General features: G+C 42.7%; 1 protein-coding gene across 1 annotated transcript; it reads left to right on the top strand.

The window, feature by feature from the left end:
• The first annotated feature begins 17,352 nt into the window (after positions 1 to 17,352).
• On the top strand, positions 17,353 to 18,822 carry LOC132229587 (F-box only protein 31-like). Its single transcript, XM_059686154.1, has one exon. The coding sequence runs from the start codon at positions 17,353 to 17,355 to the stop codon at positions 18,820 to 18,822; it is 1,470 nt and encodes a 489-aa protein (XP_059542137.1).
• Positions 18,823 to 24,426: the final 5,604 nt, after the last annotated feature.

The raw sequence follows: 24,426 nt of genomic DNA, 5'->3' as shown, positions 1-24,426 counted from the left end.
CATTGATGTTCCTATCTCTCTCTCCCTTCCTCTCTGAAATCAATAAAAATATAATAATAACTTTAAAAATGAAATGAAGAAAGCGGAACTCGTCCTGGGATTAGAAATATTGTCAGTTCTGTTGTGCAGAGAATTCTGACTTCCAGGGATGTTAAGTAGATGTAACTAAAATGGCATATGATAGGAAATGACTCAAAAACAAGGCAGAGGCGTTGAAGGTGCAGGTCCAAGAGAGGTGTCTGGGCACTAGGAGGCCTGAGCCAAGGGGTGTTCCAGGGAGTAGCTCACAAGCCTGGGCCTGCAGCCTCAGGGACTGGGGTAGGGGTGTGCGCATGCGCGTGGTGACACCCTCGGGAAGGGGTGTCTGAAACCCCAGTGATCCCAAGGTGATAAAGTCAACATGTGCAGCCTAAAAGGGACCTATTTCTCACCACATGCATAGGGATACCATTCCTGTTCAAATGTTTATTTGGGCTTGCATTCCAAAAAGACTTATTCCTCTGTTAGGTTTAAGCACTTCCGCATTCTTTGTGCTTTCTCTTTAAGGTTAGATGAGGATTTCCTTGTCATTTGTTCTAAGGGACTGATGTTTTATTCATTGAAATAGTAGCTGGAACCTGAAAATGGTGGATTCAGGGACACATAAATTAAAGGTTGTAGAAGTCTAAATTGTTAAATAAACCCAGGTCATATAGTGATATGCTTAGCTCACCATTCTGAAAATTTATCTTCTTTTTTAATAATAATAAAATTACCCTGTGAGATTTTACATCATTGAATTCTCACTTGAAGAATCATTTATGATAAACCTTGCTCTAAAAGCAAATTAGCTTTTAATATGAATGTTATGACTCGTGTCATGAGAAAACTACAGCCACATTATCATTGTGGAAATTATTCAGGAATAAGCTGTTCTCAGAAACATAGAAATGAGGCAAACATGAGCTTTGAGATAAAAATCTATAATGGCCCTTTGGCAGGGATATCTACCGGATTCTACTGGCCAAAAAGGACAAATAAAATGTTATGTAATGTCTACTAATACTAGGCACTCTCTCATAAACATTGGTCATTTAATCCTTAGAGTGAATCTGTGATGAAGAGGCTATTATTCCCAGTTTATAGATAGAAATACTGATGTCAAATTTGCACTGCCAAGAAAGTGTCAGGGTTAGAATGTAGAACCACGTTTTCAGACTCAAAATTTGGTATTCTTTTAACTACACTGTGGCACTTCTTAAACATGAATATTAAATATTCCAGTGGTTTCTTTGAAATGAGAATTAACTTAAATTTGAGCTTTCTCATAGCCCACTCCAGGATAAGTTTTAAGGATTAAATGGTAATCTAGAGATGGTGTTTTCCCTAATAAAGGAGGCTGCCTTAAATCTCTTTTTAAAACAAAAAGGCATATACATAAAAAAACAAATAAATAAAAATTGAAAACTTTAATGAAAAATTTATAAATTGTCTCAAAACAAAATGGAATTATATATGACCTTTGAATCTTTAGAATGCTAGAAATGGTTCCCAAAATGATGCCCTACATGAAATATCATTTTAAAGTATTAACAAAAATCTCAATCCAAAAAACTTTGGGAAGACTATCTCTTGAGTTTTCCTTAATATAGGCTCTTGAAATAAATATGCCAGTGCAAAATATATTGACCAAGACATGTTGGCTTTGTAGTTATGGTTTGCTATAATATTACAGACAAATTCTAGTGAACTGTGCAGAAATATGACCTCATAACTAGGTAGGTAATGATACGGTCAACTGCAAAACAGTCCTCAGGGAGAACTCAAGCTTAAAGTCTGACATTTTATTTCTTTGTTCTATGTTTATTTTTAAAATTTCTTGGAGGAAGTAAATTAATATCCTTAAATATTCATTGGCTTAAAGCAATGGCCATTTATGTCCCTGTAATGTGTTTTGTTTGCTTCAAACAATACAAATAAAAAGCAGAATGTTATACCCTGTCAGCCATAGCAATTTACTTGTCCGTGGATGTAAAGAGTGCACAAGCAAAGAATGATTGAAAATAATCGATACGTTTTGGAATATGAGTCAAGGTAAATTTAGTTGGGTTTATGGGGAAAGTACGTCCGGGAAAGAAATGTCGTTATGGGCACTAACAAAGCAAAATGCGGTGCCAGTGTTATGACATTTAAAACATATATTTCAGAAGGCAGCTTGAACCGTTTAAACCAAAGCTCAAGTGTAACTAATATTCCCTGATGAGATTGATTCCTCAGCAGTCTTGGTGCCCTGGGTATTAACTCCTCCCACAGATTTCACAGTTTGTGTGTATCAGGTTTACTCATTTATCTAGTGAAGCAGTTATCATATTCCACTATTCCATGGCTAATCATGGCATAAGCAGTTAGCACTTTTCATCTTCAAAGCTCTTAACAGCAGTTAATTAATATAAACAACCCCCTTAGGAGATAAATTAATCACACTATAACAGTTCCCATTTCACCAATTGAGAAGCTGAGGTAAAGAGGCTAAGTAATTGGCCCAAAGCCACAGAGGAAACAATATATGAAGATGATGGTGGCCTGAGAAGCTCTGAGATCTCAGACTTTAATAAAATATTTGCTTTTCCATTAGTCTCTTGTACATCATATATAATATGATTCAACCAACAGTTTTCTCCAGATGGCCCAGTGGAAAACAGGAAATTGTTCTGCTCCCTACCCTAAGAGCATCAGCTTGATTCTCTATGGTATCAACATAACTGGTAATGAAGAAGTTACAAATATTATTACTTCCACTTTCCAATCTTCAGATAAAGTTTTACCTTCTGCTTACCTGATCCTATCAAATCAGCCCACATCTGTTTATCACCATCTATTGCCAAATCTATATGGTGATAAACATCTGGACTCAGAAATCAGATGGAAATGAATGTCAAACCAATTTGATCATTTGCCCATACCACCAAATGTCTGAAATTGAGTGGAACTTAGCTGAATCCCCAGATGTACTAATACTGCTTGGAGTTTAGATTAAATTACACTGTATAATTTGCAATAAATAATATGTAACTAATTCAAATGTTCATTGGCATTTAATGGCATAGCATGGAACTAGTAAATGGGAGACCTAAGATATACTTTTTTCTCAGCATATGCTGACTCATAAAATGGATTTGTTACTTTTAATTTTCCCCTTCTATTTAAAAAAAAAATCTTACTATATCCCAAGCTATTCTTGAATATATATATGTGAAACAAAGTCTGTATGGAAATGTATTGACAAGGTAAAAAATAAATTTGGGGCATTATATTAAAATTACTAGAAACCTTATCTTTAGTTGACAGTCATGGCTCTTCCCAATTTTTGCTTCATGGGAACTATGTGATCTCATACTTGCATCAATCAATCAATTCATCCTTACTCAACCAAACTTCTTGAAAGAATAGGCCATGTTTCTCTTCATATTTTCACTTCCTATTTACTTCGCAACTCAAAGTGACTGGAGCAAAAACATTCACCTGAAACAATTCTCACTAATGAGCATTCACCAAGTAAAAGAATCATGATAGTAAACAAAACAGCCATGGCCCCTGCTCTCCCAGCTCTGTGGCCTAGCTACCCTTACTCCTGCATCTCTTGGGTGGATTCGGGGCGAATGGAGTGAGTGGCTAAGCACTCTCTTCCCTCTGCCCTTCACTGTCTCCTTCCATCCACTTAACTCTGCTCTTGCAAGGTTCAAGTGAGCCATGGCATGAATGAGGTAGAAAACCATGGGTCTTGTTCACTGTTCCTCCTAAAATAAAATTTCTGTATGACAGGTCTTGAGATAGTAACTGAAGATGACTGTTTCTTTCCAGTCTTTTTCTGACTGATATGGAATGATCCTTTAGGATGCTGTGGTGCTTCCTAAGATTACCAGAACTACTCACGTCATATTTATTCATGTCCCAGGCACAGACAGAGTCAGGTTTCCTAACAAGTCATTCAAACGTTAAGGAAAGGCTGACTTCTTCTTCTTTAAATATATTTTTATTGATTTCAGAGAGGAAGGGAGAGGGAGCAAGTGATAGAAACATCAATGATGAGAGAATCATTGATTGGCTGCCTCCCTCACGCCCACTACTGGGGATCGAGCCGCAACTCAGGCATGTGCCCTTGACCAGAATCAAACCTGGGACCCTTCAATCCACAGGCCAACACTCTATCCATTGAGTCAGACCAGCTAGAAAGCTGATTTCTGAGCAGTATGAGTCTTCAAGCTCTAAAAAGAAGAGTGAGCAAAAGCAGAAATGAACAAACCAATAAAACATTGAGTCACTCTAAAGGGAATGTTTTTATTTAAACTAAAATAAACTGGAAATGTCTAGTCTGTTTCCAATGAGAAAGTTTAAAATAATGAAGAGAATGATTTAGTTAATGGAAAAGGATTGCTGAGGAATTAGATGATAATGCGACATATCAGTGTGTTTTCCAGTCAGCAAGAGATTATTTGTTGCAAGTAGGAGAAAGTAGATAAAAAGTCAAATCCCTCACCTTTGATTCTTAATCGACCACCAGTTTGATTCCCAATCAGGGCACATGCCCAGGTTGCAGGCTCAATCCCCAATAGGGGGCTTGCAGGAGGCAGCCAGTCAATGTTTCTCTCTCACATCAATGTTTCTCTCTCCCTCTTCCTTCCTCTCTCTATCTCTCAAGTCAATAAAAGAACACATTTTAAAAAAAAGTGAAGACAAGAAAAGGAAAAGGATGAGGTGGTGGCTTGATCAAGGGAGAGTTTGCTTGTTTAGAGGGAAAAAGGAGTAGACAGAGTGCAGAGATAAAAGAAAATGATTTCTGAGGAGCCAGGGGTGAGTCCTACCCACACACAATTATATTAGCTTAGAGGCCACATGATTTGATTAAAAGACCATTAGAAGGAGAATCAAAAGCCCTTTGCTTCAGCTTTGCCTGTGGTACTCACTTACCAACTGAGTGAGCTCTCTGAACATCAATTTCATCCTCTTTCAATAAAAAGATGGGGAAATATGTGATTTTCTTCATCAAAAATTAACTAAGAGGAAAGTGTTTAAGAAAGAGCAGCACAGGAAGACACATGAGGCACTGTGACAGGGCGCTTGAGGGGAGCTCTCTGGGAGCTCCCACCAACGACTGGGCCTTCAGGATGAGCTGGCAACTGCCAAGCTGGACAGAACTGCAGAGCCAGCCTGCGTTAGTGGCCCCGTATTCACTTCCTCTTTGTCCTTTTCCCAACTGACTTGGCTGAGCAGGCCTTTATGGGTCTGTTTTCTAAGCCAGAAAGAACAGGCTGAGCCCCGCTATTGGTCCTTTTGTATCCAGACTTCACAATCAGCAAGTTAATAAAGTCTCCAAGATTAGTATCAGTTTGAAAGGCAAAATTCACACAAAACAATTAATTAAGATCATTAAAACAAATGCATTGCTGAGGATGGAATTGGATCCAGGAGACAAAATGGGTTAAAAAAAAAATTTTTAAAGGAATCCTCTAATTGAAAACTGGCAGCAGCTGAAGACACAGGATAGTTAAAACAGTATCTTATCAGAAAATTAGCAAAATGTAATTTTTATTGGGTTTTATAGATGTTATTTTTAGCCACATCAAAAATCCCACCTCATGGCTATTGGTACAAATTGTCATAATTACTATAATTTGAAGTCTGAAGGCTGTTGAGATAGTTATCTCATCCCCAGACTTAGTCTGCATTGGTTGAGCAGCCAGGAGAAGGAGCTCATGTTTTTGTACTTGGTCTAGACTTCATTTGTATCCTTTATCCAATCTCATTCTTAGGAATATTGAAGAGTAATTTTTTTCCCTACCTGAAACACTGGAGAAAATCAGGAGGTTAATATTAAGAGTGCTGAGGTCACCTTTAATTAACATACCAATCACCTCACCTCCAATCTGCAAGTAAAGTGTTGCATTTTGTTCTATTTTTATATTTCCTAGTGAACTCGATCATATTTAATGCATATACTAAATCCTGGGCATAATATATTCAACAACCTACATAAGCATGGCTGATAACACTGAAACAAGAAGCTTTTAATACACCTGATATCCAATTTAACATATTTCCTTGCTACCATACTTTACTCCAGGGAGTAAAAATATGACTATATATGTCCAAAATACATCTAATCTATAAAGCAGAGAACAAGATCAAGGAATGCCTAAGAGGAAATCCTGTGGGTAACTTGTATTCACAGATTCATGGTGATATCAAATAATGAAAACAATTATGACTGTGTTACCATTTATATTTGGGGTTGGATTGGCAGAGGGCCCAGCTAAGAGATTGTAGGAGCTCTCAGCCAATTCGAAAGAAGAGTTTCAATGTGAGAATAAAGCTAATCAGACTTAAGGAAGCACCTTCAAACAAAAAAGGCAAGGTTAACATGCTTTTGGGGATTGTCCAAAGCTGAGTCATCTCATTGTCATTTTAGGACATGAAAAATATCTAGAATGTATTTTGTTTTGTTTTCAAACTCTCAGCCACAGTTCAACTGAAGTATTGTATGAAGAAGGGGCCTGGATTAAATTCATACATTCAACAGACATCATGTGCTGCTGCTGCTGCTGCTGCTGCTGCTTCTCTAAGCCCTGGAGGAATAATGTGAAGAAGTGGTGCTTCCAGGAGAGTAACACAGACAGCAAATACATAAAATAGAAGTACATAAAATAATGCCAGATAGTATATACGGGAAGAAAAGGGGAGCAGGGCAAGGAAATAAAGAGTGACAAAGGGGTGGCGGTTTAGAGAGGAAAGCCCCCTCAAGTAAAGTGATTGTGGTCAGAGACCTGAAAAGAAGTGATGGGAAACGTCAGGTGGATTTGTGGCGGAAGGACATTCCAGACAAAACAAACATCAAGTGCAAAGACTCTGAGGTAGGAACATGCTAGGACAAAGGTGGGAGAAGGAGGCAGGCTCCATCCTGTAGGCCGTTCAGGCCCTGGTAAGGACTTGAGGTTGTGTTCCAAGTATGGCTGGCAGCCCCTGCAGGGGGTTTTGTGCAGTGAAGACATGCAATCTGACTGAAGCTATAAAAAGGTGATTCTGCTGCTGGTTGCAGGCTGGGAGTGAAAGCCATGAGAACAGTGATGAGGCTACTGTAGAACTAGCCACGGACAATAGACCTGCATGATAGTAGTGAAGGGGTAAGAGGTGGTCAGATTTTCAATATATGTTGGATGTGGTACCATCAGGACATGCTACGGAACTGGATGTAAGGGCCGAGAGAGAAAGAAGAATCAGAAGTGGCACCGGGGTTTCTGGTTGAGGAAATGAATAAATGTAATGCCACTTATTTGAATGGGTTTTAGATAGTGGGATGGAAATCAAAGTTTAAATTTTTCTCCTATTAAATGTGAGATGCCCATTAGATGTTCAAATGGAGATGAAAAGTAAAGGTGTACCGGTTAATAATGCGGATTTTTTTCAATAGAGTTACACATATGTTGATATATATGCAATTGGATATGTATGCTATTTTGTTGTATTGACAACAAGCTTCAAAACTTCATATATCAAATTTCTGAAGGTGTTAACATCGTAGATATTTTTACGCTTAAAAATGTTGAATGTCATGCCAAAAAAAGAGCATTTGCGGGAAGTTTTAATTCATTACTTTATTCTGAAGAAAAGTGCTGTTGAAAGTTATCGTATACTTTGGGAAGCTTATGGTGAGCATCCTCCGTCTCAAGATACTTGTGAATGCTGGTTTAAACACTTTAAAAGTGATGATTTTGATGTGAAAGACAAAGGATGTTCAGGTCAATTTGAACCACGCTTTGACGGTAAAACAACCAGAATGTGCCAGAAGACAGGCAAAGTAATTTTGCTTCATGATAACGCACCATCACACACTTCAAAACCAGTTAAAAACACGTTAAAAGATCTTGCCTGGGAAGTATTAACCCACCCGCTGTATTCACCACACCTTGCTCCTACAGATAACCACTTGTTCTGATCGATGGCACACGCGCTTTCTGAGCAGCACTTCAAAACGTATGAAGTGGAAAATTGGGTCTCTGAATGGTTTGCCTCAAAACAAGAAAAGTTCTATTGGGACGGTCTCCACAAATTACCTGAAAGATGGGGGAAATGTGTAGCTAGTGATGGACATTACTTTGAATAAAGCACTTTTGATGTTTCTCTTGAAATTATCGTGTTTTCTTTTATTACAAAATCCGCATTATTAACCTGTACACCTAGTAGATAATTGAATAAACAGGTCTGAATCCAGGGGAGAGGCCAGGCTAGCCTTATTAATTTGGGAACTATTAGTTTGTAGATGTCACTTAAAACCATGAGACTGAATGCATCCCTCCAGAGAAAATATGGATAGGAAAGAGAATCCAAACTGAGATTGAAAAAGCAGGACAATTTCTCAAAGGTAACTGAGGATTACTTGACCTCTATAGAGTCTTTTCAATAACACAACTCATAAGACACAGAAAAGCAAGGGGGTGTCCTGGCCAGTGTTTCTCAGTGGTTAGAGCTTCAGCCCATGTTGCAGGTTCAATTCCTGGTCAATGCCTGGGTTGCAGATTCATCCTGCCCCTGTCTGGGTGAATGTGGGAGGCAACCAATGGATGTGTCTCTCACATCCATGTCTCACTGTCTCGCTGTCTCTCTCTCTCCTCCCTCCATTCCTTCCACCCTTTCTAAAAATCAATGGGAAAAAAATCCTTAGGTAAGGATTAACAAAAAAAGGGGGGGTGATCAGAGGCTCAAACGGACCTCAATCTAAATTTAGTTATTAATAGAACACTCATCTTTTTATTGCTGTTATTTTTATACAAAGTGAGATACTGGAAACTGAATAAATATATGGAGTGCAATTCTGAGGCACTTGTCCTTCACAAGAAATGCTGAAATGAGTCTGATTCTGATGCAAGTGGTTTGCAGATCTTACTTAAAGAAATGCTGCTCTACTGTGCGTCTTGGAAAGGAGCGATAATTAGGGGGGGGGGGGGAGAAATAGCAGGTTTATATAAATCCTAAAAGTAAAAGTTTAAACAAAAGTGAGTTTTGGGGCAAAGAATAACAGACTAGAGGAGTCACTAAGTGTTTGAAAGATGAACTATGATTGGTAATAAGAGAAGAATCTGTTTTCACTGCAAATTGTACAGTAAAGGAAAGGCAAAGTTTACTGTAGGAAATATTTGGGCTAACTATCAGAAGTCTAATGTAGAAGTCATGAGATACTAAAATAAATACTATTGAAAGTTTTGGAAAAATTTAAAGGAAATGAACAAAGATCTCATCCTAAGGTGATTTAAAGTTTATAGAATTACTTAAATGAATCTGTTACCTTTGCAATATTCTATTTTTCTTTTGCAAAGTTGAATTGTATTTGTCTTTCCTTTAGATACAAAGGTAAATGTTAAGGAATCATTTAACATGAGGATCCATTCTAGTAATACATCTATCTTCTAAGAAGCAGTTTTCCCTACACATTAAACATTCAGCTTAAGCATTCAGAATGAAATTGAGTCTAGAGGGTTTTTTTTTTTTTAAGTTAGGCCTTTTCTGCCAATAGAGGAAAATGGGGGGTGGGGGGAGCACATATAATTGAACATTTGAAAAGCAAACAGTAATGAAACTGCCCAAAAAGATGCCATAAGACGTGATGAAAGCAGTTGGCTTGCATATTGGGAGGAAAGGATGGTGATTACTCTGAAAGCCAGGGCATTTGGTTTAAGAGTCATCAGCTGCTTAAACTAAAGGGAGAAGAGAAAGGAGACAGGGGCCCACAGGAAGTGGCAGAGTGTAGTGTAAATGCCGCACATTAAGTTTTTAATTGCTAAGGCATCGATTTCTAAAGACATGCACCTTGAATAAACATATGGCCAGCTGTACAACACAGCTACTAGCAAGACACCCAGATAAGGAATTAGGCTGCCCCCTCCAGCACCGCCCCCCCAAAGCTCCCTCTTTCAGAAATCCTTGGGTAACCTAGATAACTGACCACTTCAGTGGCCACACTTCTCCCTCCCAGCACCCTAATTCCTCTCTGATGCTTTAGATTAGCCAATAACGAGGAAAACCTTGAAACCCCAGATACCCCACCCTTGGACCATAAAGGCAGAGCACCAGGTCTGTAATATCTCTCTCTCTCTCTCTCTCTTCCCTTGGGTGCACCATGTACCCCCACAATCTGTGAGTAATCTTGTTCCTCAAAGTTCCCTGATAGTCTTTGCTGAAGTCCAGCATTGGTCCTGTTGGGGAAGTGTCTGTGGGGACTCACTCACTACACGTAATATGGCAAGGTGATTGCCCCCGGCATGTCTAGCGGATAGCATCACTATCAATAGCCTGAGATCAAGACAACACAGAGATGAAGGTCAATTAAAACACTGAGGCGCAGACACTCTGATACTAGGAGTCAGCTCAAAGGACCCCAAATGATTTAGAACCTGCCACCAAGAGCCCACCTCATCTCAGGAGCTTGTTAAAGGGCACACGAGCTGTAGGCAGCTCGGTCATGCAGAGCAAAACTGACACACACACATTTGGCAGGTTTACGAAGCTCTGTGGCTCATGATGAAAAGTCTAAGTGATCCTAAGTTATTATTATTATTTTTGGTACACTTTAAGAAGGTAGGGACGTGTGTGGTTTCTTTTCAATTGGCTTTCATTACATGGTGAGAATCTATCTACTGTGTTTGAGACACGGCATTAAGGCCCTGAAAGAATAAAGCTGAGCCTGACAGAGTGCCAACTCTCAGGGAGTTTACAGACTGAGGAGTCGGGGGAGAAGGAGGCTGATAAGGACAGGTGAGTAAAACAGATGCTTACGATATAAAATGGTGTGGCGATATAAAAAGGGAGCATAAACTCTGACCAGGGCTGGCAGAGAGACAAGAAATCTCCAGAAAAGGCGACTTTGCGTTGAGCCTTGGATGATGAATAGGAGTGCTCAGGGTGAAAATGATTTAAAAACTTGAACTGCAGCTTTGGAAACAATCCATTTTTTGAAACACCCCATTCCCCCAATTGCACTAGATCACATGTTATTCTATATAAGTCAAAACTATGTAAGTGAACATCTGGCAGCATTTTTTTTTACTATTTATTTTTTAATCCTCACCTGAGGACATGCTGAGAGAGAGAGAGAGAGAGAGAGAGAGAGAGAGAGAGAGAGAGAGAGAAACATCGATCAGTTGTCTCCTGTATACCCTCCAACTGGGGATCAAACCCACAACCCAGGTATGTGCCCTGACCGGGAATCGAACCCCCAACCTTTTGGTGTATGGGATGATGCTCCAACCAACTGAGCCTCCTGGCCAGGGCATGGCAGCTTTTATTGTCAAAGTTTTGAATGTTGAATCTACTTTGAAACTTAATCAGGTGTCTATATCAGGCAGATAATCCACATATTAGAATTACAAATTTTTATCCAATACAGGGTAGAGTGAAATGCTTTCAGTTTAGGAAAAAGGTACTATGAAAACAAAATATCCTACAGGCTTCCTATGAGTCAGGATTCTAACTCGGTAATATTTAGGCAACAAAATTTCTCTTTTTTAACATTTTATAAATCTAACTAGGGGCCCGGTGCACGAAATTCGTGCACTGGGTGTGTGTGGGGGGGAGGGGGGAGTGTCCCTCAGCCCAGCCTGCCCCCTCTCACATACTGGGAGCCCTCAGGCGTTGACCCCCATCACCCTCCAATCGCAGGATCGGCCCCTTGCCCAGGCCTGATGCCTCTGACAGAGGTGTCAGGCCTGGGCAGGGGACCCTCATTTCCCCCCATCACTGGTTCTGCCCCCAGCCCAGGCCTAATGCCTCTGGCCCAGGCATCAGGCCTGGGCAGGGGACCCCCAGACCCCTCTGATTGCTGGCTCTGCCCCTTGCCCAGGCCTGATGCCTCAGCCAGAGGCGTAGACCCCCATCACCCTCTGATCACCTGATCGGCCCCTTGCCCAGGCCTGACGCCTCTGCCAGAGGTGTCAAGCTTGGACAGGGGACCCCCATCTCCCCCCGAACACTGGCTCTGGCCCCCGCCCAGGCCTGAGGCCTCTGGCCCAGGAATCATGCCTGGGCAGGGGACCCCCATCTCCCTCTGATCGCTTGCTCCACCCCCCGCCCAAGCCTGATGCCTCTGACCCAGGTTTCAGGCCTGGGCAAGGGGACCATCATATCCCCCCAATCTCCGGCTCCGCCCCCCGCCCAGGCCTGATGCCTCGGCCAGAGGAGTTGACCCTCATCACCCTCGGATCACGAATCACCGGATCGGCCCCTTGACCAGGCCTGAGGCCTCTGGCAGAGGTGTCAGGCCTGGGCAGGGGACCCCCAGCTCCCCGCAGTTGCAGGCTCCGCCCCTGCCCAGGCCTAACGCCTCTGGCCGAGGCATCCGGCCCGGGCCCCGCGATCGTGGGCTCCGCTTTAGGCCCAGGCAAGGGACCCCTAGCTCCCGGGACTGCCAGCTTCGACCGTGCCCAGCTCCCATCGCTGGCTCCACCCCTACTTCCTGCTATCACTGGCCAGGGCGGCAAAGGCGCCTGATTTTCCGATCATGGCTGGGGGCAGGGCAAAGGCGGCCCCAGGGCCGCCTTTGCCCTGCCCCCCAGCTCTTAGCTCCCCCCTGGGTTTCCGATCACTGTCAGTGGCAGGGGGCTTCTTCCTGCTTTCCCTTTCGCCTCCCTGCATTGTGCCTACATATGCAAATTAACCGCCATCTTGTTGGCAGTTAACTGCCAATCTTAGTTGGCAGTTAACTGCCAATCTTAGTTGGCAGTTAACTGCCAATCATAGTTGGCAGTTAATTTGCATATAGCCCTGATTAGCCAATGAAAAGGGTATCGTCGTACGCCAATTACCATTTTTCTCTTTTATTAGTGTAGATGGGAGAAAATTGATATTAACAGCCACAATATGCACACAGTATGCATTTGACCCATTCTCTTTGTACTGTCCAGTACTCTTTTCAATTTCTCTTTAATCCTTGTTGAAAAATTTTGAGTGTTATCATCAGATCATGCTATTTGACAGAAATTCCTATGGAATAAGATTTTAAAAGAAACCACTTAGATACCCAAATTCCCTACTGTTGTAGGAAAATCCATAGGCAACAAAATATCAATCCCTAGCAGAACTAAGAGCAAAACGCAGAGTAATGTAAAGTGTTTCAAATCTCAGAGGTATTCAGCTTTTCATTCTGTATTATAATCTCTTCACCAGTTATCAGAGAAGATTGACTGCCCCATTTTTCCTTTTTAATCTGGTTTACATGTGCTCAGAAACAAATAAAGTAACACAAAGGAATTTTCCAATAACATATGACTAATGAATTAGAAAGTGCTATTTGGTGCCTTGTGAACATTTTAAAATACTGTAAGCCTTTTTCCTCATTAAGATATTCCCAAAACCCAACCAAAAAAAAAAAAAAGTCACTGCAGAAGCATGAAATATGATAACTAATAAGAACAATTATAATCATTTTCTTTAGAATACAGCAACCTTGAGTGACACATGTAAATAGCTCCAATATATTCATTTAATATTACTGATAATTAACGTGAGCACTAAATTAGAATTGCCTTTATCGGCCAGAGTTGTAAAGCTCTGCAACAGCCTAGACTAGAGATTACTGGAGGAGCTGATACCTGGGTGAAGACTGTGCCCAGCCTGCTGATGATAAAGAAGTGTTGGGGGTTTTAATTCCATAAATAGAACGTTTTTAAGCATCGGACTTCATCAAAATTTAGCTGAATTAATTAGTAAATGTTTGCATAAAAACTTTTATTCTATGCAGGAGCTAAATACTTTTTCTCATTTGCATCTGTGGGAATATAGAATTGCCCTAATTTTGAAACTCAAGCCCCGCAAAAATGCATTGGGAGTTATTTTTGTAGCAATTTTACCCAGTTATATAAATTGGTAATCTGTTCAGTATACTTTGCCCTTTTTCCTATAGATTATCAGAAAAATAAACAAGATTTTTAGCTTAGCAAAAGGTGCTAAACACACACACACAAGTTATCTCATAACTCTCTTTGAAAACCTTCTCTCTTATACTCAATATGAATTTCAGAACAATTCTGAAATTAAGTAAAATAGGTGGAAATTAACTGATGCTTTGACATATCTAAAAGATGTATCTAAAGTTGTATTTTATACAACATAAACTGATAAAAATGGCAGACCTGGACAGTATTAGAATATATTACTTTCAATAGGTGCCCAATAACTGCTTGCTGAATAAAGCAAGTCCAATGGAATTTTTTTAAAAGTCACCTGAATGGACAGAACCTAGACACAGAACCTAGACACAGAACCTATACAGAACCTAGAGACAGAAGAACTTCGCTGGAGAGAACATGGCAAAAGATCCTGGACAGAAACTGGCCACAGAATCTAGAGACAGAACCTAGCTGAAGAACCTAGAGACAGAACCTGGCTACAGAACCTGGATAGAACATGGCAAGAGAACCTGACTAGAACCTGGTGACTGAACCTGGCTGGAGAGCCTGGACAGAACCTGGCTGGAGAACCTAGCTAGGGAACATGGCTACAGAACCTGGCTGGAGAACCTGGCTGGAGAACCTAGCAAGAGAACATGGACACAGAACCTGGCTGGAGATCCTAACCAGAACTTCGCTGGAGATCCTGAACAGAACTTGGCTGGAGATCCAGACCAGAACTTGGCTAGAGATCCTGGCTAGGCTGCTGATCAACTGAACGCTGTCTCCGTGTCATTCCTTCTTCACCGACTACGTCCACACCTTTGGGGACCCCTGGACCTGCTGAGGTTGGACCCCAGCATCTGGTGCCCGAACAGGGACCCCTAGGTAAGCCCCACTCTCGGGATGGATAGGACTCCACCGTAGGAAGAGGGTGGATAAGTCTTCGGCGACTCCGTCCACACCTTTGGGAACCCCTGGAACAGGATTCCCCTAGGTAAGCCCTCCTCCCCCCCCATTGAGAACCCCACACTCGGGAGGGATAGGACTCCACCAGGGTACTGCAGACCCCCTATAGAGGATAAGTAGGGTAAGAAGGTGGATAGTACAGAACTTAGATTGAGAAGATGTGCCATACTGAGTCCAAAGAAAGAAGACTCTGTATTGATTCTTAGATTGAGAAGATGTGCCATACTGAGTCCAAAGAAAGAAGACTCTGTATTGATCTTTAGATTAAGAATATGTGCCATACTGATTCTAAAGAAATGACTCTGTATTGATCTTTTAACACATATGCTTGCTAGCAGAGGAATTAAGGTTACTCCCAGTCAGACAGAACGTTTTATACAAGAAGTATGTCCATGCTTTTCTGAGGAAGGAAAGGTAAATGTAAAGGCATGAGAGGAGGTAGGCCCAAGGAGCCTTATCCTTAACCCCACTGCAGCCTTTCCACCCCGGGAAAGTGCAGGATTGGCAAGCTCTCCCTGGGGTGATAGATCAGGACTCAGGTAATAGCGGAAAGCGCCAATCCTACTCTTAAAATGGATACAAGAGAGCATTTGGGGTTTTTCTTTTTAATGCCTGCTTTTAAAAATTAAAAAAGGGGGAATTTGCCAGGAGCCGGTCCATCCTTGCTGTTTCAAGGGACCTGGCATATATGGCATACTGTTCTTAATATGTTTGCTCACCTTCTTGGCACTATGTGTTTTAACCAAGGTCACCTCTCTGAGAAAGGTTGTTTCCCCAGGTAGGGATTTTCCCCTGAAGTTAGGGAGGGAATAAAACCCCTTAACTAAGTGCCAGGCGGGTAATTAATCACTTTAACTACGAACAATCATGCTTAAGCTACATAATCTTTACTCCCTGGAATGGAGATAAGAAACGCCCTAACCTTTGTAATAGAGATTGATAGGATTGGAATCAACTGGTATAAATACAGGTGTAACAAGACAACTAGACACAGAACCTAGACACAGAACCTAGAGACAGAACATGGCAAAAGATCGTGGACAGAAACTGGCCACAGAATCTAGAGACAGAACCTAGTGAGAGAACCTGGCTGAAGAACCTAGAGACAGGACCTGGCTACAGAACCTGGATAGAACATGGCAAGAGAACCTGACTAGAACCTGGTGACTGAACCTGGCTGGAGAACCTGGACAGAACCTGGCTGGAGAACCTAGCGAGGGAACATGGCTACAGAACCTGGCTGGAGAACCTGGAGAACCTGATTAGAGAACCTAGACACAGAACTTGGCTGGAGATCCTAACCAAAACTTCGCTGGAGATCCAGACCAGAACTTGGCTGGAGATCCTGGCTAGAGATCCTGGCTAGGCTGCTGATCAACTGGACGCTGTCTCCGTGTCATTCCTTCTTCACCAACTCTGTCCACACCTTTGGGGACCCCTGGACCTGCTGGGGTTGGACCCCAGCACCCATTCATCAGTTGATGAGTATTACGGTTGTTTCCGGTTTGAGGCTCTTATGAATAACGGCGCTGTGAACATTGTGTACAAGATTTTGTGTGAACATGTTTCCATTTCTTTTTGGTATGTACCTAGGAGTGGAACTTCCGGGCCCTCGGGTGGCTCTGGTTTTCCAACGTGGCCCCGCTATTTTACATTTCGCCCAGCAATGTACGGAGGGGTCCAGTTTTTAAGCATTCTCATGAATGGTTTATTTTCTTTTATTTTTTTAATCTTTAATTTCTTTATTGGTTAAGGTATTAAAAATGTGTCCTCATCCCCCCAGTAACCCCCAACCTCCCCCCAACCCCCCCCCACTCATGTTCTCATCCCCCTGTTGTTCATGTTCATTGGTTTGGCTTATATGCATGCATACAAGTCCTTTGATTGATCTCTTCCCCTTACCCCAACTCCCCCCTACATTCCCTCTGGGGACTGATAGTCTGATCACTGTTTCTCTGTCTTTGGATCTGTCCCTGTTCATCAGTCTATGTTGTTCTGTATATTCCACAAATGAGTGAGATCATGTGGTATTTATCTTTCTCTGACTGGCTTATTTCACTTAGCATAAAGCTCTCCAGTTCCATCCATGCTGTTGCAAATGGCAAGAGCTCCTTCTTTTTTACCACAGTGTAGTACAGTATTCCATTGTGTAGATATATCTGAGTTTTGTGGGGGTTTTTTACTGCATTTCTGTGAAATGTCCATCCCCCCCCAGGCATATCCCTGGAGGCATATCCCTACAGAAAGGAGATTAGTGACTGCCTGGGGCTAGGGCTGGAGGACAGGGAGGGGGCACTGGGAAAGGGAGGTGACTGTTAATAGGTATGGGATTAAAGTCCTACAATTGGCTCCTCTCTGAGGGGTCGTGGCTAGGCCCTGGAGGGCGTGGCTGGACTTTAGGGCGGACCTAGCCAGCTTAAAACCCAGCTGAGGCAGGGTGACCCACACTGGGGTGGCTGTTAAGCAAGGAGGCATGGAGGAGTGCACTTGCCTCTGCGGCTTGGGCTCTTCGCGGGGATGTCCGTGTACTCAGGAGTGCCAGCGCCCAGCTGAGAAGGCAGCGGCTGAGGGCAAGCCGGCTTCGGCAGAAAAGCACCTCGAGGCGGACGCCGCAGCGCGGTGCTGGGCGGGGAGTGGAGGAATCGCGAGCCCCAGGCCGCCCTCGCACTGTTCGCTGCAGGACCTGCCGGTGGAGACGCTGGTGGAGATCTTCGCCTCTCTCCACGGCACCGATCTGCCCAGCCTGGCCCTGGCCTGCACCAAATTCCGCCACATCCTGCACATCGACAGCATCTGGAGACAGCGCTGCCGGGAGGAGTTTGGCGTTTGTGAAAACTCGCAGAATCTGCAGACGGTAGGTACGTCTTACCGAGAAGTCTATGCGAAGCTGCTCCACCCATACAGACACATTTTGGGATTGTGGCAGCTAGAGACTAAGGGCTTTAAAACACTGCTGTATGTGGCGGTGGACGGCTTAGGCATTACGGGTTGGACGTTCGTGCCTTGTCTTAACACCCATGTGGATGGTCCAATGCAATTCAAGCCCTCGTTCAGAATCCGCCTGACGGAGCGGAAATCAGCCACGGTGGAGTGCATGGAAGGCCGCCACCGCAGGCCCCACAGCCGCCACCTGCAGATTCAGAAGGACAGGCTCACCAGCCAGTGCAAGAGGACAGACCACCGATGGGATTCACCGACACGGCTTAGGGAGGAATTCGGGACGGTGCTGCTGTTGGATGACACACTGCGGTATGACCGCCTGGCCTACCGCCGCCTCTACCTCCCGCCCAGCCACCCGGACGACCTCATCCGGCCAGGCCTCTTCCAAGGCAAATACGATCGCTGCGGCCTATCGATTGCCATGCTCAGATTCCATGGGAAATATGCCAGGGTCACCAATATCTCGGGACACCACAACGACATAGAGATCCAGCTCAAGCACCGCATCCAGCTGCGAGATGGCGAGATCTTCCGCGACTTCAACGAGCTCTCCCGCGTGGTCCAGGAGATTCACGAGCGGGTGCTCCGGGAGCAGGCGCAGCAGCAAGAAGACGGGACCGAGGAAAGCGAGAGCCACGGCTGGCAGAGCCCTGCCCAGCCCAGCATCGGGGAGTCCGGGGCTGCAGCTGCAGAGGAGCAGCCTGTCCCGTTTGTTCTGCCTGTGGGCGTGAGCCCAAGGGACCAGAACTACCCCCGAACCTGCAGGATGTGTTTCTATGGCGTGGACACTGGTACCGTAGATGGCTCAGTCTGGCGCGATCCTGGAGTCTTCATCCTGTTCGATGAGAACCACTTGGGGTTCATCGATCTGGTGTATAAAACGTTCATGCTGTTCGGCAGAGTCCAGAACACCTTCCAGAATGTCGAGGCACCATCCCCGCAGGCCTTCCTGGAGATGCGCAAGAACATTCAGCAGGTTTCCCACCGTGGTTTGTTTTTTTAATCCTCACCCAAGGATATTTGATGTTTAGAGAGAGTGGGGGAGAGAGGGAAAGAAAGAAATAATTGATGTGAGAGAAACACATCAGTTGGTTGCCTCCTGCCCAAGCCCGGAACAGGGCCAGGCTGGGTAGGGGCCAGCAATTGAGGTAGAAATAAACCTTAGACCAGTGGTCTCAACCTTCCTAATGCTGCGACCCTTTAATACAGTCCCTCATGTTGTGGTGACCCCCAATTTCATTGTTACAAATTGAACATAATTAAAGCGTAGTGATTAATCACAAAAAAACAAATAAAGACATCTTAGTTAAAAAAAAAAAAAAAAAAAGTCACCTGAATGAAGAGATAAAATTAAGAGTTCTGCATAGACATTATTTCTTTGGGTAAACTAATGTTTTAGAAGTTTGCAATTTTAATATCATGAAAACCCAAATACTTCTTTTCCTTCCTCGGACACTGCCTTAATTTAGGCCATTATCACCTCCCTCCTCAGTGCCTGAAACCATCTAATTGGGCTTCCAGTCCCATTTCTTTCTTCCTACTTCCTCCCTCCTGCTCTCACTGATTTCCATTTTATAACCCGAGTGGCATTTCTAAAACCTTTCCATATCTCCCCATTCCCTCTTGATAAAGCCCAAAGCATTCAAGACACTTCAGGGTGTAACCATAGCCAATCTCTGTAGCCTCTTTCATCTCCACAATTCAACCTCTGGCACTTGGTGCTCCAGCCATAGTATTCAGTTCTGTGCAGGTTTTCTACATGCCATGTTCTCACCCCAGGACCTCTGTACATGCTGTTCTTACTGTTGGAAAGCTTTATACCCTCCCCACTCTTGTCTTTTCATCCTTTTATCTGGCTCACCTCTACTTATTTTTAAGGTTTTAGTTGAGACATTATCTTCTCCATAAGCCTTCCCTGACAGCCCCTCCACCTTCCTCAAGCCTAGATTAGTGTTGTGTCACTCTGTGCCAGCCGTGGGCAAACTACGGCCCGCGGGCCAGATCCGGCCCATTTGAAATGAATAAAACTAAAAAAAAAAAAAAAAAAAAAAAAGACCGTACCCTTTTATGTAATGATGTTTACTTTGAATTTATATTAGTTCACACAAACACTCCATCCATGCTTTTGTTCCGGGCCTCCGGTCCAGTTTAAGAACCCATTGTGGCCCTCGAGTCAAAAAGTTTGCCCAACCCTGCTCTGTGCTTTCATTTAGCTAATGACTCAAAATAGTGGCTTGTTTTTACCTCTTAATAAATTCCTTGAGCCCCGACACCTAGCGTGATGTTCAGCACATAGCAGACATTCAATTAATATTCTGTAAATAAATTAGGAAAACATTCCAAAACTGAGTAATCTACTTTGATGAGCTTGATCTAATAATAGTTAACATTATAAATGATAATACGTGACGGGAGGGGGCGGAAGGGAGTGTACCAAAAGTTAAGAGGCCCGAATCACCACCCTAGCTCTCTAATTATCTCTAAATAATTTCTCTGCACCTCAATGTAATTTGCAAAATAGGTATAATACCTACCCTTCTATGTCACAATGTTATTAAAAAGGCTCAGGTAAGTAAAAGCATTTTGGAAAATATAAAGCACTAGTCATGCAAGATATTATTATCATCATCATTATCACTCAACGCCTAAATTCACTTTGCCACATTCCTGCTCAAAAGCCCCCAGTCTCTCCACTAGCTCACTCCCCACCTCTACCCCCCGCCCCCACCACCACCACCACCACCACTTTCAACAGTGTGACCTGGAGATCAATCCCATTGTCATTTCTGTATTTTGGTTGGGTTCTTCTGCCTGGCAGCCTCTCTGGTTTTGCTCCAGGGGAACTGCTCTTCCCTCAGTCTTGGACCACGTGCTCTGGGTGAAGCTCACTCTGCTCCCAGGAACCCAAATATGAAGGCCATGACTCTAACGGAGCCAATGAGAACCCTGAGTTCTCGTAGCCAATGGATGTGATCTGTGTGCCTCCCTAAGCCATGACTAAGCCAGTCCACTCAGGGTGAAGCTCAGAACCTGGGCAGGGCGTGGGTCAGCCAGGCAGCAAACAGCCCCAGGGCTTGCTGGCAGCCATCTTGCAACAGCAAGGGAAGCCTCCTAGGGTCAGCAATCAGAGCCATGACAATATCTGGTCCTTGGGGGCATTCTCAGCTGCTGGTTCAGGCCTCACCTGACACTAGCACTGCCCAGTATTGATGATAATTAGGAAGATGCATTTCTGCATCTTGACACTGAATGAGACGTCTCTGAGTTTCTCCTAAAAAATGGGTTTTCAAAAGTCCTTTACTTCCTTATAATAAGGCTGTGGAAAAGAAGTAAAATTTAAATCCATATTCAACCAATGCTTACAGAGCAATGAGGTCACGTTTATGCAAACAGTGGTGAGATCTTTATGAGTAAAGGGTTTTATTAATTCAAAGTATTATCGTAAGTAGAATTACCATCATTGATTTGATTACTCACCTTCTAGTTCCACTGCAGGTCTCCAATGTCATTAAAATATGAGGTCAATGCATTGGAAAATTGTTTATTTTCTCTAAAATCAGTATCCAAGGGGGAAAAATAAAGTCCATGTGATCTAGGAAAAGCAACCTTAAGGAGCATTTTATTGTTACATTTCCAGCCTGACTTTTCTCTCTAAACCCTTCAAAAATGTTTTTGGCTTTATACTTTTGGTAAGATCCAGGCTAAAGTAAGCTTGTCAGGATTGCTTTCTTCAGAAGTAAGCAGTTAGATCAGGAAATAAACCACAAAAATTCCTTAATTGCTAGTCATCTAAGTAAGGTCTTATATTTTGGCTGAAAAAATAAACCAAAGGAAAGAAATACCTAGCAATCTTTTTCTAAGTGTGTTTTTCTTTTTTTCCACACAAGCTAAGAAAAACACCCTAGCCAGCAAAGGGGTCAAAAGATAGCTCTTCATACCTGCCTTTCTAGATAGAATTAGCCATTTAAGCCTTGTCCACATTAGCATTAAGCTAACAAGGCTGGAGAGTGACTTAACTCATATCACTTTGTCAATGTGTTCATTTAATATTAATCTCCTGTGTTTTTAGGAATTGGTCTGAACAAAACTATATTGGAACTGCTGCCTCCAAAAAGGCTAAACCATGTCTCAGGGCTTAAACTATTTATTATACTAATCTAGTATTATTTAAATAATATAGTATTTATTTAAAACTTATAATAAATTTGTTTATAATGAGTTCGCATTTACAGAATGTAGATGTAGTAGTATTAGATGGTTGACTGTGGGCCATCTCTCCTGTGTGTTCTTGGTATGGACACAGCTGTCTAGTTCCCAGTCTTACACAGGAAAAATCTGTTAGAGAATTTCACATAAGTAGTTTGTGTTTCATGGATTCATGTTTCAGACACAATTATCAATAGTATTAATCTATTAACAAATAGAGACCAAAAATGATAATGAAGTTCCAATTTATGACTTCCTACCTGCCAGGAACTATGTTGGAAGGTAAAAATATACTTTCTATTCCTCATAACCACTCTGCAAGGTAAGTTTTATTAAACTGATTTGAAGAAAAAGAAATTGAGGATTGGAGAGGTTAAGGGATTTTCCAACGTGTTAAGGTTTGAATGAGAACATCTTTCACAGCAAGAATAATATAGCCACACAGCTGTCCCTTCTGGTTGAGCCAACACACAGAATTTCGCTTTTCTGCTTGCCAGTGCTTGTTTCTTTGTTTTCCTTGTATAATATGTATAAGAATATGCATGTAGTTGAGTGAAAAATTAGCATAGTAACTCAATATTGGTAGAGAATTTGTAATTGGCCTAGAATTTCAAGCCAACTTTCAGGGAATCATTGATGAACCTGGGACTTAAGATAAAGGTTCCAGAATAAAAGGCACCTCCCTTTGCTAGGTCCCCAGCTGCAAAGGTGAAGTTTGAGTGGCTCAAGAAAGCCACGGGAATCATTTGGTCCACATAGCTGCTCCCCCGAGATGCAGCACATCACCTAGTGACAGGTATTCTATGACAGCCATTGGTGACTGGTATTGGACAGGATTTCTGTCTACCCTGCATGAATTTTGGGTTTTGTGCACAATCATCTTGCTCATAATCCAACCCAAGTTATTGTAGCATTAGGGATGGTCAAGGCCTTTGGCTTTCTTGTCCACTGAAGGTCTGCTGCTGGGGGAACACGCTAGGAGGCATATAAAGGCAACAATTCAACATCATCATCTCCAGCTTAGTACTGACTGCTCTAATGGGCAGCATGGCCTGGGAAACTTTTGAAGGGGTAGGATGCCAGCACCTTTCAGCGGCTTTCCTTTTTGCTGGAAATTCTCAGGGACAGAGCATTTGCCCTTCTGTGTGACCATGCTGCTGTCACTCGGCCAGTCGTCAATAGACAACCATCAGCCACCTCCAGGGGAAGCCTTTTCTGAGAAAAATCTCTTCCAGTTTTCTCACCTCTGTTTCAGTGCTGGGCAAGATTTTACTGCAAACATGTGGTAAGCATTCCTAACAAAGATAGCTTCCCGTATGAATAATATCTCCAACTCACAGCAAGACAGAGTTTTTTCCTGGCCTTCCTACTAGGACACTTGGTGTTGGCGCTCTGGCACTTATTGATAAAGTATGCCTTGTGAATAAAACCATCATATAAATAAATATTATGCAATCTGCTAACAGAGAGACCTAAGGAGGTGAGTTTATTTTCTAAAACTTTTCAGTCAAGTTAATGGAAAAGTTGAAAATCACAAACCCTCCGTTGTCAGTTAATTTAAACTGTGATAGGATTGCGGCATGCTGCAAGTACGAGGAATCTCAGGGTCTCGCAGTCATCAGCCTGGACATCATGCCCCAAAGAGGATGAGGTGTCCTTCTATGCCCAACTCGAAGTGGAGCAGGAGAAAGAGAACCCTAAGTCCTTGGCAGAGCCCTTTACCCACCAGTCAGAACTCCCCTGCTTTTATATGTTGTGATTCTGCATTGCATTTATTGGCCTAAACAGGCTTTGCTGCCTCCTAAGAAAGACAGAATTAAAAATTTGATTTCCACTCATAATAAGTATGGCACCTAATTTTATAAATGGGGCAACTGAGACCTCACAAGAAGAGGTGACTTACCTGAGGGTCTCTCCACTAATAAATGACAGAGGTTTTCCGACTCCATATGCTATTTACCACCAGACAATTTGACCCATCATTATGCTCCTGAGACATCTTTTGTGTGTCTTTTTTTAAATTTGTATTTTCCAGTTTTATGATATATAGTTGACATACTAATAATTTGACTTACATATATTGTGAAATGGTTACCATATGAAGTTTAGGTAGCATTCATCATTTTCTGTGGTGTATCTCCTGGCCCTCATAGGCCACATTTTGATACGAAGCATAAACACAAAGGGATCCTAAGGGAATCTCCCCAGAGCTTGAAGGCTCCTCCTCAGTGTCAAAACTAATCAAAGGCAATGCTCCTGGTTACAGCAGTTGCCTCTGTTACATTCTTTGGCTGAGGACCGCACATGTAGTCATTCAAATTCACTGGCAGGAAGGAAAAATGTGTCCTGCTTTTTGCACAACAGGTGGGTCGTGGTGATAGTATTTACAACAGCACCTTGT

Source organism: Myotis daubentonii, chromosome 3 (assembly GCF_963259705.1).
Source record: "Myotis daubentonii chromosome 3, mMyoDau2.1, whole genome shotgun sequence".
Taxonomy (NCBI): domain Eukaryota; kingdom Metazoa; phylum Chordata; class Mammalia; order Chiroptera; family Vespertilionidae; genus Myotis; species Myotis daubentonii.
This window is presented reverse-complemented; position numbering and strand designations above follow the sequence as displayed.